The sequence below is a fragment of the Triticum dicoccoides genome, chromosome 3B (genome assembly GCF_002162155.2).
Source record: "Triticum dicoccoides isolate Atlit2015 ecotype Zavitan chromosome 3B, WEW_v2.0, whole genome shotgun sequence".
NCBI classification, from domain to species: domain Eukaryota; kingdom Viridiplantae; phylum Streptophyta; class Magnoliopsida; order Poales; family Poaceae; genus Triticum; species Triticum dicoccoides.
In genome coordinates, this window is record NC_041385.1 from 802,161,905 (window position 1) to 802,173,622 (window position 11,718).

General features: G+C 44.3%; 1 protein-coding gene and 1 long non-coding RNA gene across 2 annotated transcripts; both read right to left on the reverse strand.

The window, feature by feature from the left end:
* Nucleotides 1-4,738: 4,738 nt before the first annotated feature.
* LOC119282341 lies at nt 4,739-5,751 on the reverse strand. Its single transcript, XR_005138711.1, has 3 exons — nt 5,713-5,751; nt 5,375-5,526; nt 4,739-4,788 (listed from the first exon to the last, which is right to left on the reverse strand). It is a non-coding gene; the product is annotated as an uncharacterized LOC119282341 (long non-coding RNA).
* Nucleotides 5,752-7,851: 2,100 nt separating this feature from the next.
* LOC119278585 (amino-acid permease BAT1 homolog) lies at nt 7,852-11,224 on the reverse strand. The gene is made up of 6 exons (XM_037559913.1): nt 10,706-11,224; nt 10,182-10,401; nt 9,049-9,230; nt 8,655-8,944; nt 8,443-8,572; nt 7,852-8,351 (listed from the first exon to the last, which is right to left on the reverse strand). The coding sequence occupies exons 1-6, from the start codon at nt 11,081-11,083 to the stop codon at nt 8,001-8,003; spliced, it is 1,551 nt and encodes a 516-aa protein (XP_037415810.1). The 5' UTR covers nt 11,084-11,224; the 3' UTR covers nt 7,852-8,000.
* Between the last annotated feature and the right edge of the window lie 494 nt (nt 11,225-11,718).

Below are 11,718 nucleotides of genomic sequence, written 5' to 3' on the forward strand. Positions count from 1 at the left end.
ATTAAGCAAGCTCCACAAAATTTAACCGTGTGGATAGTCCCCCCGGGCTACAATGCATACAAATAAATCACACAAATGGTCATATCCAAGGTAAAATCTTATTCCTCATACATCCGAGCATGTTAGGACATTAAGCAAGCTCCACAAAATTTAACCGTCTGGATAGTCCGGACCCCCCCCTCCAAATCCAACCCATATATCATCCCAACATGCGGTCCCAACACAAAAACCCCACCCCACGACGCACACTTACCTTTCTTGTTGGACATTCCACTTACCGCTCGGATTCCCGTCTTAACAGGACATTTCTTGCTGGGGCCCTCGTTATTAACTCTTGAAGCAACCAACAACCCTTCTATCCTAACCAAAAAATTGTACGGCTTGATGAAAATAATATATGGACCGCTCGCTCATGCTGTTTGTTGCAAAGAATCTCACATGAAATGTTATACATATGTCACATTGGTTCACTATCCTATCTATAATGCCGTGACAGTAGTTTAGAAACTCTCCTAGCACTCCAAATACCGGCAACAAAATCACCAAATATATAGCATCCGCAGCTACCATGAAATAGGACACTAAACAACATTTGCAGCAAGCAATCAATTTATGCACCAAGCAAACTGAGCAGAAGCAACAAGCTATCAAGATTTCTTCTACTCACATAACTGACAAATGTGACTAACTCTGTAAGAAGCTTTGCCTTCAGAACCTAAAAATGGTATAGTCCCATCACTACTTCAGCCGCTCTCTGATCTCAATAGAAAACATGGAGATCGTCTAAAAAACATAGTACACTTCGGCTGCACTTAAATAAGCTTGCTAAAAAGAAACTTCTCAAGTGACGTAAGAAAAAATATAAGTAACTTCCACTTGACAGTCGCATCATTTGACTTATAGATTTTTAGTTAGCATGGCAACTGAAGTCAGTCTATTGATTAAATTACATAGTTCATTGTTAAATGCTAAACACAAATTTAGAAGAGTTTCCAATGCTCATCTGTCAAATATGCTACTGTATACTTAGAGCATCTCCAGCCGGCCCCACGAGGAGCCTTTTTTCTGCCGGCGATGCAAAAAGGGCAAAAAATGGCCCAGTCGTGCCCCCCAAGCCCCCCAAACAATTTCAAAAAGGCTCACCCTGTATCCACTGCTAGTAGTGTCTATAAAAGAGCTCTTTTTCCCTACATCGGCGAGTTAATACTTTGATCTCTACCAACTGGAAGCACAGATAACTATATTTAAAAACAGGAACATCTGCTATCTTCATGAGTAAATAAACAGTAAAAAAGTAGATGACCAAACCCAAATATTTTCATGAATGTTACAGGTCATTTTTGTTAATGTGTAAGTACATCAAACATGTTCTAACAAGCAGGAAAATTGTAGAAACATTCAAATGATGAGCAGTTCCTAATTCCTATCATGGAATCACTGCATGATGCATTGCACTGAGCACCTTCTGTGTGATATGGAGATGGGCAGAGGCAAAGATCAAGGAATTAAAATTCGAAAAGAATAAATAAGCTATCAGTAAGCCAATAGAAATCGACACAGAAAAAATAAATAAGTTTACTTCAGTAGCTGATAGGGATCGACGCATTTGGAGACATAAATACCACAACAAAGATTCCATCATTGTAATAATAGCCTTAGTGCTGAGTTATACTCCTTAAAATATGTCTCGGGCATTTTCTTCAAGTACCTTGTAGGCAACAAGAATGACAATGATTCTAGGGAATGAAATTCTCGCACATAATCTGACTTGTATTGTAAATTCACCTAGCTGTATGAAAATCAAAACCAATCATTAAATAGGTTATCCAAAGAATTGATAAACAGACTTTAAGAGCGAAAGTGTTTTAACCTTAACTTCCAAGAAATCATCAAAGCAGAAGTGGCTTCCCTCCCATCAATAAACTTCCAGGTGAACATGAGAAGCATGACCATGGAGAATCATACCTGAATACCTTAATAGAGAGTCATAACTGTCCTGGCAATAGCACATATCTTTGTCCCTCCTATATTCTTCAATCACATCAGAATACTAAAATTGACCATATATCGTTTTCAAGAGAACAAAAATGATCGATCAAACAATTGGTCTAATTCAAAAGTTTGTGTCCTTCATTCTCATAATCGTCAGTCTTCTTAACCAACTTCTTCTTGCAATACAACATCTTTCTCCCAGCCCTCAACCCCATCCATCTTCATTCATAACACCATTTTTTAACCCTCTTTTCAAAATCAATCAGGTGAATATTTGAGAGTAGTAATTTGATCTCCCTCCTTATTGATTAGTAGACATAATATAACATTAAATCTTTCCATGTGCAGTTGCTGGCAACCTCTGTCATTTAGTGAAGAGGTGGTAGCTGTGGTGTCAGCAAAAAAATTAAAAATAATAATGCATTGATGTATTGCAAGTTTCTTGAGACCAATATAATAGCTTTGAAGATTTCCTACACCAATCCCGGCCTCATGGCATTCCAGACAGCCTATGTAGATGAAGCAAGTGCAACCATATCTTGTAAAAGAAAGATATATCAGCTTCACAAAGGTACTCCTGAAAATATCTCAATTAAAAATACACATCTCTCTATGGTTCCACCTTCATCATAATGTTACCGCCATATGGAAGAAAGATATATATTACAAATATCATCCATATGTCAGTCAAAGGCTGGACAATTACTATTATGAAATACAAAAATATTAGACGTGATGGAAGATGGTTTCAAAAACACCAACGACACGCACTCGTATTTTAAAGTCTTTATACTATAGAGTTATCTCCCTGCAAGTTATGTGTGCTAAATAATCACAACACTTGGATAGCACCCCTACACATGGGATTATATATTCAATTCACATAATCAGTTCTTCTGCTTCTATAAATTAAGAATTGCATAAAAAAAGTACGTGTCTATCTAGTAGTACTCCCTCTGTCCGAAAAGCTTGTCCCTCAAATGGATGTATCTAGCACCAAGTTAGTGCTAGATACATCCATTTAAGGGACAAGCTTGGGACAAGCTTTTTCAGACAGAGGAAGTATAAGATAAGGATTTGAATTGTTGACGCAAGGCCGGTGGAGCCGTGCATAGTCCACTTGCAAAGTGCTTTCGAGCATGGACGTCGTGCACATAGTGCAAAGCTGGCTGAAGGAGTCAATAGATTGGATCCCGGCAAGACTGGACATACTTAACGTTGGCTGCCCCTACCTTGAGTGATTCCCATGCTGGCAAGGTTGCACACATAGAGGAAGACTCGATGGATTCTTGCCGGCTAGAAACGAACAAAAGCAAGCACGCAGGTGATGCCTATTTCTTTGCAACAGATGCGTGTCGCCTGACGCAATGGGGGCAAACAATATGTATATAGTGATTTTACCTCAATAGATATTTTGGTAGCTCCACTCCATTAGTATGAAATTTGTGATGTTGAAAACCTGAAAAAAAGGAAAATAATGATCTCAGTGGCAATTGTGTCAGCTGTTGAATAGGTACGACATTTATTTCAGGACTCTCCCATTGAACAATGGCTTGAATTCTTTCAAGAGAGAACCATACAGTAAAAAGCTTCAGAACATAATGTACTCTGAATCAGGTCATATTCAGGCCATATACATCGAGCTTATACTACCAAAAAATATGAGCTAGAAATCTAGCAAGTATCTTCAAGGATCAAGAACATGAAAGAGGAATAATGACGAAAGAATATTGAATCAAGATTTTTTTACAATGTCATGAACCTGGTGCCAACGGCGTACTCGCAGCGGCCGATGAGCCTTTGGCCACTGCCTACACTGCGCTCGCGCACGCCGCTTCGCTGCTGCCGCAATCACCGGGCACACTCCCCGCCGCAAGTAACCGAAATGATGGAACTCCATGCCATCATAAGCCATTCCAGATGTTGAATTAAGGCTAGTACGACATCCCATATTTGAGGATTGCACCCGGAAGATTGCACTCAACACGCCAGTTGAAAGCAAGATTAATAATATAGATACAAAGAAAACAAAGATAAGCAGGAATAGGATGTTGATGGCCTGCTCATCTTGGTCCCTCTGGACCCAAAAAGTTCGTTACCTTTGTAGAAAAAAGATTTTTTGGTTCCCCTGGTATCTAGCACCAGCGACAATTTCCTATTGTGGCGACACCCCGACATGGCCCTACTTAAGCTCCTTCTCGTTCTTGCTTTGGTTCCGGTCCGGCAAACCATACCATATTCCAAATATTTTTACAGTGTAGCATCCTAAAAGTTCTCATGTCTTCTAGTACATTATCTTTTGTAGAATCATCATATATAGCTCTTAGTCTATGTCCTCCCAACCTAATGCAAAATGAACAAAATCAGATATCTATACATCAGTACACAACTTAGCATATACTCCCGCCGTCCCATAATATAAGAACATTTATTAAGCTATATCATGGGAGGGAGTAGTAGACAGCGTACTGTTTCAAATAATGGTCCCTAAGAGTAAGGTTAACGTTCCCAACCAGACTTGTGAGCATCTTCGAGCAACATACAAGCCACAGGAGTGTAATTGGATATCACAAGTGTCAAATCAATAACTGAGCATAGCAACTCTACATGGACTAATAAAACCAAAATAAATTTTAACATACCGCCGGTCCTACAACAGTGGTTGATAGTGAATTTGGTAGACACCCATAAATAACAATTTAGCAGTGTCTCCGACTCTCTATACATTTTGAGTCCCGTGTTTTCAGCATTTGATATCTCCTTGGATACAATGAAATTTATGCTTCACAGGAGGATCTGCACAAAATAAATGAAAAACACTGAAGTTTCTCATCCTTGTAAGAAGAGGTAATTCTATCGAGAACTTACTAAGGGCATTCAATCAATTCAGTTCATGAAAAGTTGTGTCCGTTGGAGCTTGTTATGCCAACTGAACCATGTTGACCGACCCCAATAAGCATATGCACTCACGTTCTCTACTCACATAACAGAGTTATGTCTGATTCTCCCGTTTGTTGTACTCCCTCCGTTTCTAAATATAAGCTATTTTAGATAATTCAATAGGGACTATATATGGATGTATATAGACATTTTTATTGTGTAGATTCACTCATTTTGCTTCGTATGTGGTCCATATTAAAATATTTAAAAGGTCTTATATTTAGGAACGGAGGGAGTAATTCTTTATCCCCGTTAGAAATTGATGGCCAAGGATCAAATGAGAAATGAATAGAACCTTGAAGAACAACATCAAATAGACCTTACTCATTCTCAGGTAATTAAAACCAAGGGAGGGTTCCTGTAGGATAACTATATTCACCTTCCAGTCTTTGCATCCATCACAGCCCCAAAATTGATTGACATAACCAGCCAGAGAACGCACCTGCCCTGCTGCCCAAAAAGGAGGAATGCCAGACAGCAGAATGTAGAGTATAACTCCAGCACTCCATATGCAATTATCGGCTCCATATATCCGCTTCAGCACCTCCGGAGCCACATAATAGGCACTCCCAGGAATATCCCTGAACTTCTCATCTGCATTTCCATTATATCCCATTTAATCTTAAGCACTGCATGAGCTTAGTTGCCAGAATTTAATTCAGGTAGCACTACATATACAATTGTAAATTGTAGAGACAACATGAACTAAGGGGAATAGTTGAGGTTTCTTCCCTTGTCCCTTCTCAAATAGTATGTTCAGTTAACCAATTAATTACTCACCGGCTTGAAGGAGACGGAGAGGCTGAAATCAGTGGGCTTGAAAAAACACATGCGTGTACAGTTGTCCAACAAGTTGACTGAAACATGCATCACAATACATCGTCAATGGTTTTCTCCTTGCTTCATCTTAACCAACACGCAGCGCAATACATCATCAATGAAATGAGATTTCAACTCTCCAAGAACGCTACTTAATGAGTTTAAGAGGTTTCGGCCCAGCATTGACTGAAACTGTTTCCGAGAAATTAGACCTACACCAAGATTGAACAATATAAAGAGTATTCCCTGGAGTAAATACTGGCTCTAAAAGTTGTCTAAACGAAATCTGCGCGTCAAAGCCCTGAGATAAACAGACCCAATAAAAAACTCCATACATTAACAGCTGTATGATCTAGCTGGGTGCACAAATAGGTTTTAAAGAAACTCACAGGAACAATCTTGGAGAGCGTAAGTAGATATTCAGTCAAATTAAAAGGCGAAGTCAGAGCAGGGAACAGTTGATCCGAAAGACATGCCGTTCCAATGCACAAACATTCATATGCATGTTCAGGAAGAAGAAAAGCACAAAGATGTCATCTCCTATAGCTAGCTAATGTACTATGGTAAAGATCGTACATACTTTGGGCGAGCGAGCATTGCATAAAAGAACAAACACCTTAAACTACAGAGGGCATAGACAACAAAGAACACCTAGTCACAGAGGCGACACTCACCAGCAAGCAAGCAACGCACGCACAACACAACCGTCTTAACCCCTTTACTCACTTCATCGTGTAGTTGAACTGCTTACACCCCAGGCACTGCACCTCGTCGTCCCTAAGGTGCTCAACGGCCAGCTAGACGAAGGTATTCTTTGAGGTCGCACCGGATGCAGCAGAACACTGGTATACTAAGCATCGGCTAGCTCGGAGGTGTGCCCTGCATGCACCACCCAATCATGAGGTTACCAGGGTGTCAGATCACAAACTATTAGTTAGTTTTGCAATGCACTGGAAAAGACCATATATTACAAAATAAGCTCATCTCACTGCGGCAATATCGCTAACAGTTCAGAAATATTACAAAATAACACAATAGCACATGCAGTAGCAGTAGCAAGCAACATTCCCTGCACTCTTCCATCTAGTGACCATCCTCTCCCTGCTACGTCAACCACCACCACCACCCTCACACCAAAAGCTCATCTATACACTGGATCCATGTGATCTCTCAGTTCTCTCTGCTCTCTCACGCAGAAAACACAACAACAAGCAAGCCTCTCTAGCCTCCCCCAATCCAACTAAATCAGAGAGGAAATCTTTATTACTTGGTGGCTAGTGGCTTGTACCTGATGGATCCATAACTGGGTGGATGGATCTCCGGCTCGCGGTAGTATGTGTGTTTTCAAACTCGCGTGAAGAAGAAACGTGTACCTGTACGAGAGGTCGAGAGCTTTACAGCAGGAACACGCCATGGAGCCTGTCTCCTCTGCATCCTTCATTCATCCCGTTCTTTGAAGAAGATAGGCATCCCTCGCACATGTCGGCGGCGGCGGCAACGAAGAGGCAGTGATGGTGGAGGCAGTGGCCCATCCCGGCCGGAGATCTCGCCCGCCGCCTGATGGACGTCCTCCGCGCCGAAGAGCCGGTCGATGCGGGAGCATGAGGCCGAAGTAGGCTGAAGCGGGCGACGGCGTGGGAGAAGAGATTGTTGAGCGCGAGGGAGACGGCGAGCTCGCCCCCGCCCTCCTCCGCCAGAGTGAGCTCGCCGGCGGCGGTGCTCCGCCGCTGCTGCTATGCTCGGGAGCGGGAGCGGCGCCCCGGCGCGCACATCGTGGAGAGCCTGGCCAGCGGCGGCGGCGGCTCCACTCGGTCCTCGGCGGCGGCGGATCGACTCGTATCTCGGCGGCGGCTCGTCTTAGATCTCGGTGGCGGCTCGTGTTGTGGGTTGGGGCGTCTTTGAGAGATCGTAGGATAGAATACATAGATCGAGGGGAGCCTCGCTGGCTGTTTTTTTGGTACGTGCGGGGAAGGGACGAGAAAACCGTCGAAAAAAACCAGCGAAAAAAACCCAGATAAAAATGGTGGGACGAAAATAAAACCCGGAATGCGACCTACCAACTGAGACATTAGGAGTAGAGATATAGGCAAAAGTGTCATATAAGTGGGTTATCAACCTTTTATCAAACTTGTCCTGATATGTAAATGATTTGTAACGATAACACTGCCGCACAAAGGAACCTATTAGTGCACCTTTTTAATCAACAGTCTATCTTTTCATGTGCAACCAATATTACATTATGCAAAGTTCTAGACCGTGTCAACGTTTATGATGGGCCCTTGGAACCAGAAACGCGCGTGAAGCACCCATGCCCCGATGCTGAGCAGCAACACGCCCCCGACGGCCACCGGTGTGTAGTTGAAGTCATCCTTGGCCACCGGGTACGCCACCGGCAAAGAGAAGAGCACGGTGACGAAGGCCACCCAAAGCACGGCGGTCCATCCGACGGCGATCCCGTACTGGCCGAGGTGAAATGGCCCCGGTATGAACGACTTCCGGGCCGTCGTCACCCGAAAAAAGATGGGCAGCGCGTAAGAGATGTACAACCCTATCGTCGCGATCGACGCCATCGCCTGGAACGCCACCTGGCTCCCCAATGACTGCACTTACACACATGTCAAAAATATGAGTCGCCAAGCTATGTATGTTTAGAGATGACACATGGGAGAAAAGTTGTGTGCCGTCACGTACCGTGAGGGCCATGGCAAATGCCACGGCGACGGAAAGCCACACCATGTTCAACGGCACCTCGTGCCTGCTCACCCTGTGCCACACATTCGAGTACGGCATCGCCCCGTCCCGGGAGAAGGCGTAACCCATCCTGCGCCATGATAGTTGAGAGGCGTCAGCATCTTAAGAAACTAAACCAACTTATCATCAACTATGATCCGGTTACGAATTACCTCGAATTGCTGGTGATGGACCCGATGCCGCAGAGGAACATGGCACCGGCGATGACCCCGAGGCAGGCCACCGCTCCTACACCGGTGTTGTACCTCTCATGGAAGGTGGTGTAGAGAGCCTGGGCGATGGCATTCCCACCGGCATCGTTGTCGGGGCTCAGCAAGTACGGTATGTCCGTCACCACTGACGTTAGGGCCACCAGGTAGATCCACCCGAAGATGGACGAGAGAGCCACCGCGCTGATGATCCCGATCGGCCCGCTTCTGTCTGCGCCCTTGGTTTCTTCGGTCTGCACATGTGTACAAGTGCAAGCAAGGATATATACCATCAGGTCACCATATGTGTATGTAGATAATTAAGTGATCAGCAGAGTAGAAGGTCATCATCGTCTACCATGTGTGCAGATGCGTCGTAACCGAGAACGGAGTACTGGCTCATCAACAACCCCACTGCAAGAATGTAAGCCTTGTTGTGGATCCCCATGCCGTTGTCCGTGTTGAAGTGCGTAAAGATGAACACGACGCTCGCCCTCTCCTTGGCAACTGCCGGGATCAGGATCACCAACACCAAGATACCTACAAATTTCTCAAGAGCTTAGTCAATTTCTTACAATTCCACCTCCCAAGTTAAGAGACAGCACACAAAGTTGATGGAATCGTTTTGTTTGTAGAATATTATGCCATAGCATTTCCTTGTTTTTTCAGATACCAAACCATGCCAAGGACCAATTCCCCGATATCAACAAAGTTATTTCCCCCTACCTTTCTATATTTTTTTCTAAATGTCCTCATGCTCTACCTTTTTCTTCCAAATTTTGTGATATTTTAGCTATTTGCTGACTATGTCATGTCAGCAAAATGACCACGAGGGGAATACCACTTTGCCTGTTTTTTATGACTAAATTCACCCAATTTTCAAAAGTTTGGTGCAAAATGTCATTCCAGTTCAGTGACCAAGTCTTGAATCGACTAACAGTCCAAGGGCTGAACAAAAACTGGATACATAAAAGAAGAAGATGATAATTGCTTACATATATATACTCCCTCTATTCCATGATGTACTAGCGCATATTATTAGGTTTTTAAAAGTCAAACATGTATATGTTTGACCTAGTTTCTAGAATAAATCATCAACATCTGAAATACTAAATAAATAAAATTTAAAGTAACACTGATTGATGGATCTAATGATACTAATTTCGTATTGTGGACGTTGACTTAGATCAATTTATCAAATATAGACATGCTTGACTTCTACTCCATCCGTTCCTAAATATAAGTGTTTCTAGAGATTTCAAATGAACTATCACATACGGATACATATAAACATATTTTAGAGCGTAAATTCACTTATTTTACTTCGTATGTAGAACGGAGGTAGAATAAAATATGCACTACACTAGAAAACGAAATATGCACTACACTTTAAAACGGGGGAATTAGATCATACTATCAGTAGTATGGGTAGAGTTAACGATGTCATAACAAATAGACAAAACAAGGATCAAAGTATCAACACATGCATACCGGCGACGTTCCAGAATGCGCCAAGCTTGCCGAACCAGGAGAGCCAGCGGATGGGGAGGCTGTTGATGAGGCCATGCAGGACGAGGATGAGGCCGTAGATGGCCAGCACCACGTACTTGGACGCCAGGTAGCCGCCGCCGTTGGCCCCGCCGGTGCCGAGCAGGATGATCACCTGGATGAGCTGCGCCAGCGAGAAGTCCACGCTCGTTGTGCCCGCCCACTAAGTCAAAACAGGAGACGTGTCAGCAACGTTGCGGATAGTTTATATTACGAAAATATACTGTCACTACCACTACTTTTTTCAAGTATGAGTTCACTGCATCAGTCGGCCGGCTGTCAGGACTCCACATGCGTCTGGCTGCTAAAGGAGTAAGTTGACTACCACTAGAATATTTGTATGGAAGATTCATCTTATCTTCTTATATGAAAGATTTGATAAACTCTTGTGGTAGTGGCACTAGAAGCAGCTGCAGCCAAAAATGGTCTAACACTGAAAGGATCCTATGAAGTTGGAGGCGACGTACCTGTCCCACGATGTTGAACCAGCCGGTGACCCAGGAGGCGAGAGGCGCCCACTCCTTGCCGGCGAGCTTGGCGCTCCAGTAGTAGAGCCCGCCAGAGGTCGGGTAGGCCGAGCAGATCTCCGCCATGGACAGCGCGACGCAGCCGTTGAACACCGTCACCACCAGCCACCCGAGCGTCATGGACGCCGGCCCGCCGTAGCGCAGCCCCGTGTTGTACGTGGCCGTCACGCCCATGAGCACGGAGATGATGGAGAAGGAGAAGGCGAAGTTGGAGACCGCGCTGAGCCCGCGCTTCAGCTCCTGCTTGTACCCCAGCTGGTGCAGCCGCGCTCGGTCCGCGTCCGCCGTCTCCGCGGCGCTCCGTCGCGGCGCCATCATCGGCCGATGAGGTCTCTTCTGCCGAGTTCCTCTTGGTACGTAGCTTGGTATTGGATGGTGCTTGAGCTTGCTAGAAATGGTGTTTGGTTGGTGACACGGAGGGAGTCAAGGGAGGGAGTGGAGCAGAGTGGAAAGGATCCACGGTCTGCGCCGTGCCGGGATCGGAGCAATCATGCACGAGTTGTTATACTGCTCGATGTCCCCGTTCGATCCACTGATTCGTCCTACGTGTTTGACCAAAGGGGAAAACTAAAGTGATGTTTCGTGTGTAGCGTGGTTCAACGTACTACCATTTTTTTTTCTTTTGCTTCAAAGAAGGAAGATGCATGTAATCCACGTCACATGGCAATATTGGACTGGTCGTCGTGCGTGGAATTATTCATGCTTTGGACGCAGCATGAGTGAAGTGGATCTACAGTAATAGTTAGGAGGGAGAGAGAGGGATTGGTGGAATTGTTGATTCATTGCTTGAGCCTCGGAGGCATATATATAGGCGTAAATGATCATCTTGGTGTACAAGGCAAAGTAGAATAATATCCTACGCTATCCTAACTTTCCGCGATACTCAACATCCCCCCCCCTGTCACAACGGTAGCGATGCAGACAGTGAGACTGAAGAATAATCTGAAGGCAAG

Bases quoted from the DNA above. Each gene is read 5' to 3' on its own strand.
- LOC119278585 (XM_037559913.1), bottom strand. From the start codon at position 11,083: ATGATGGCGCCGCGACGGAGCGCCGCGGAGACGGCGGACGCGGACCGA. The intron at 9,231-10,181 runs GTATGCATGTGT...AGAAATTTGTAG, and splicing joins CGCATTCTGGAACGTCGCCG to GTATCTTGGTGTTGGTGATC. The intron at 8,352-8,442 runs GTACGTGACGGC...GTGTAAGTGCAG, and splicing joins CATTTGCCATGGCCCTCACG to TCATTGGGGAGCCAGGTGGC.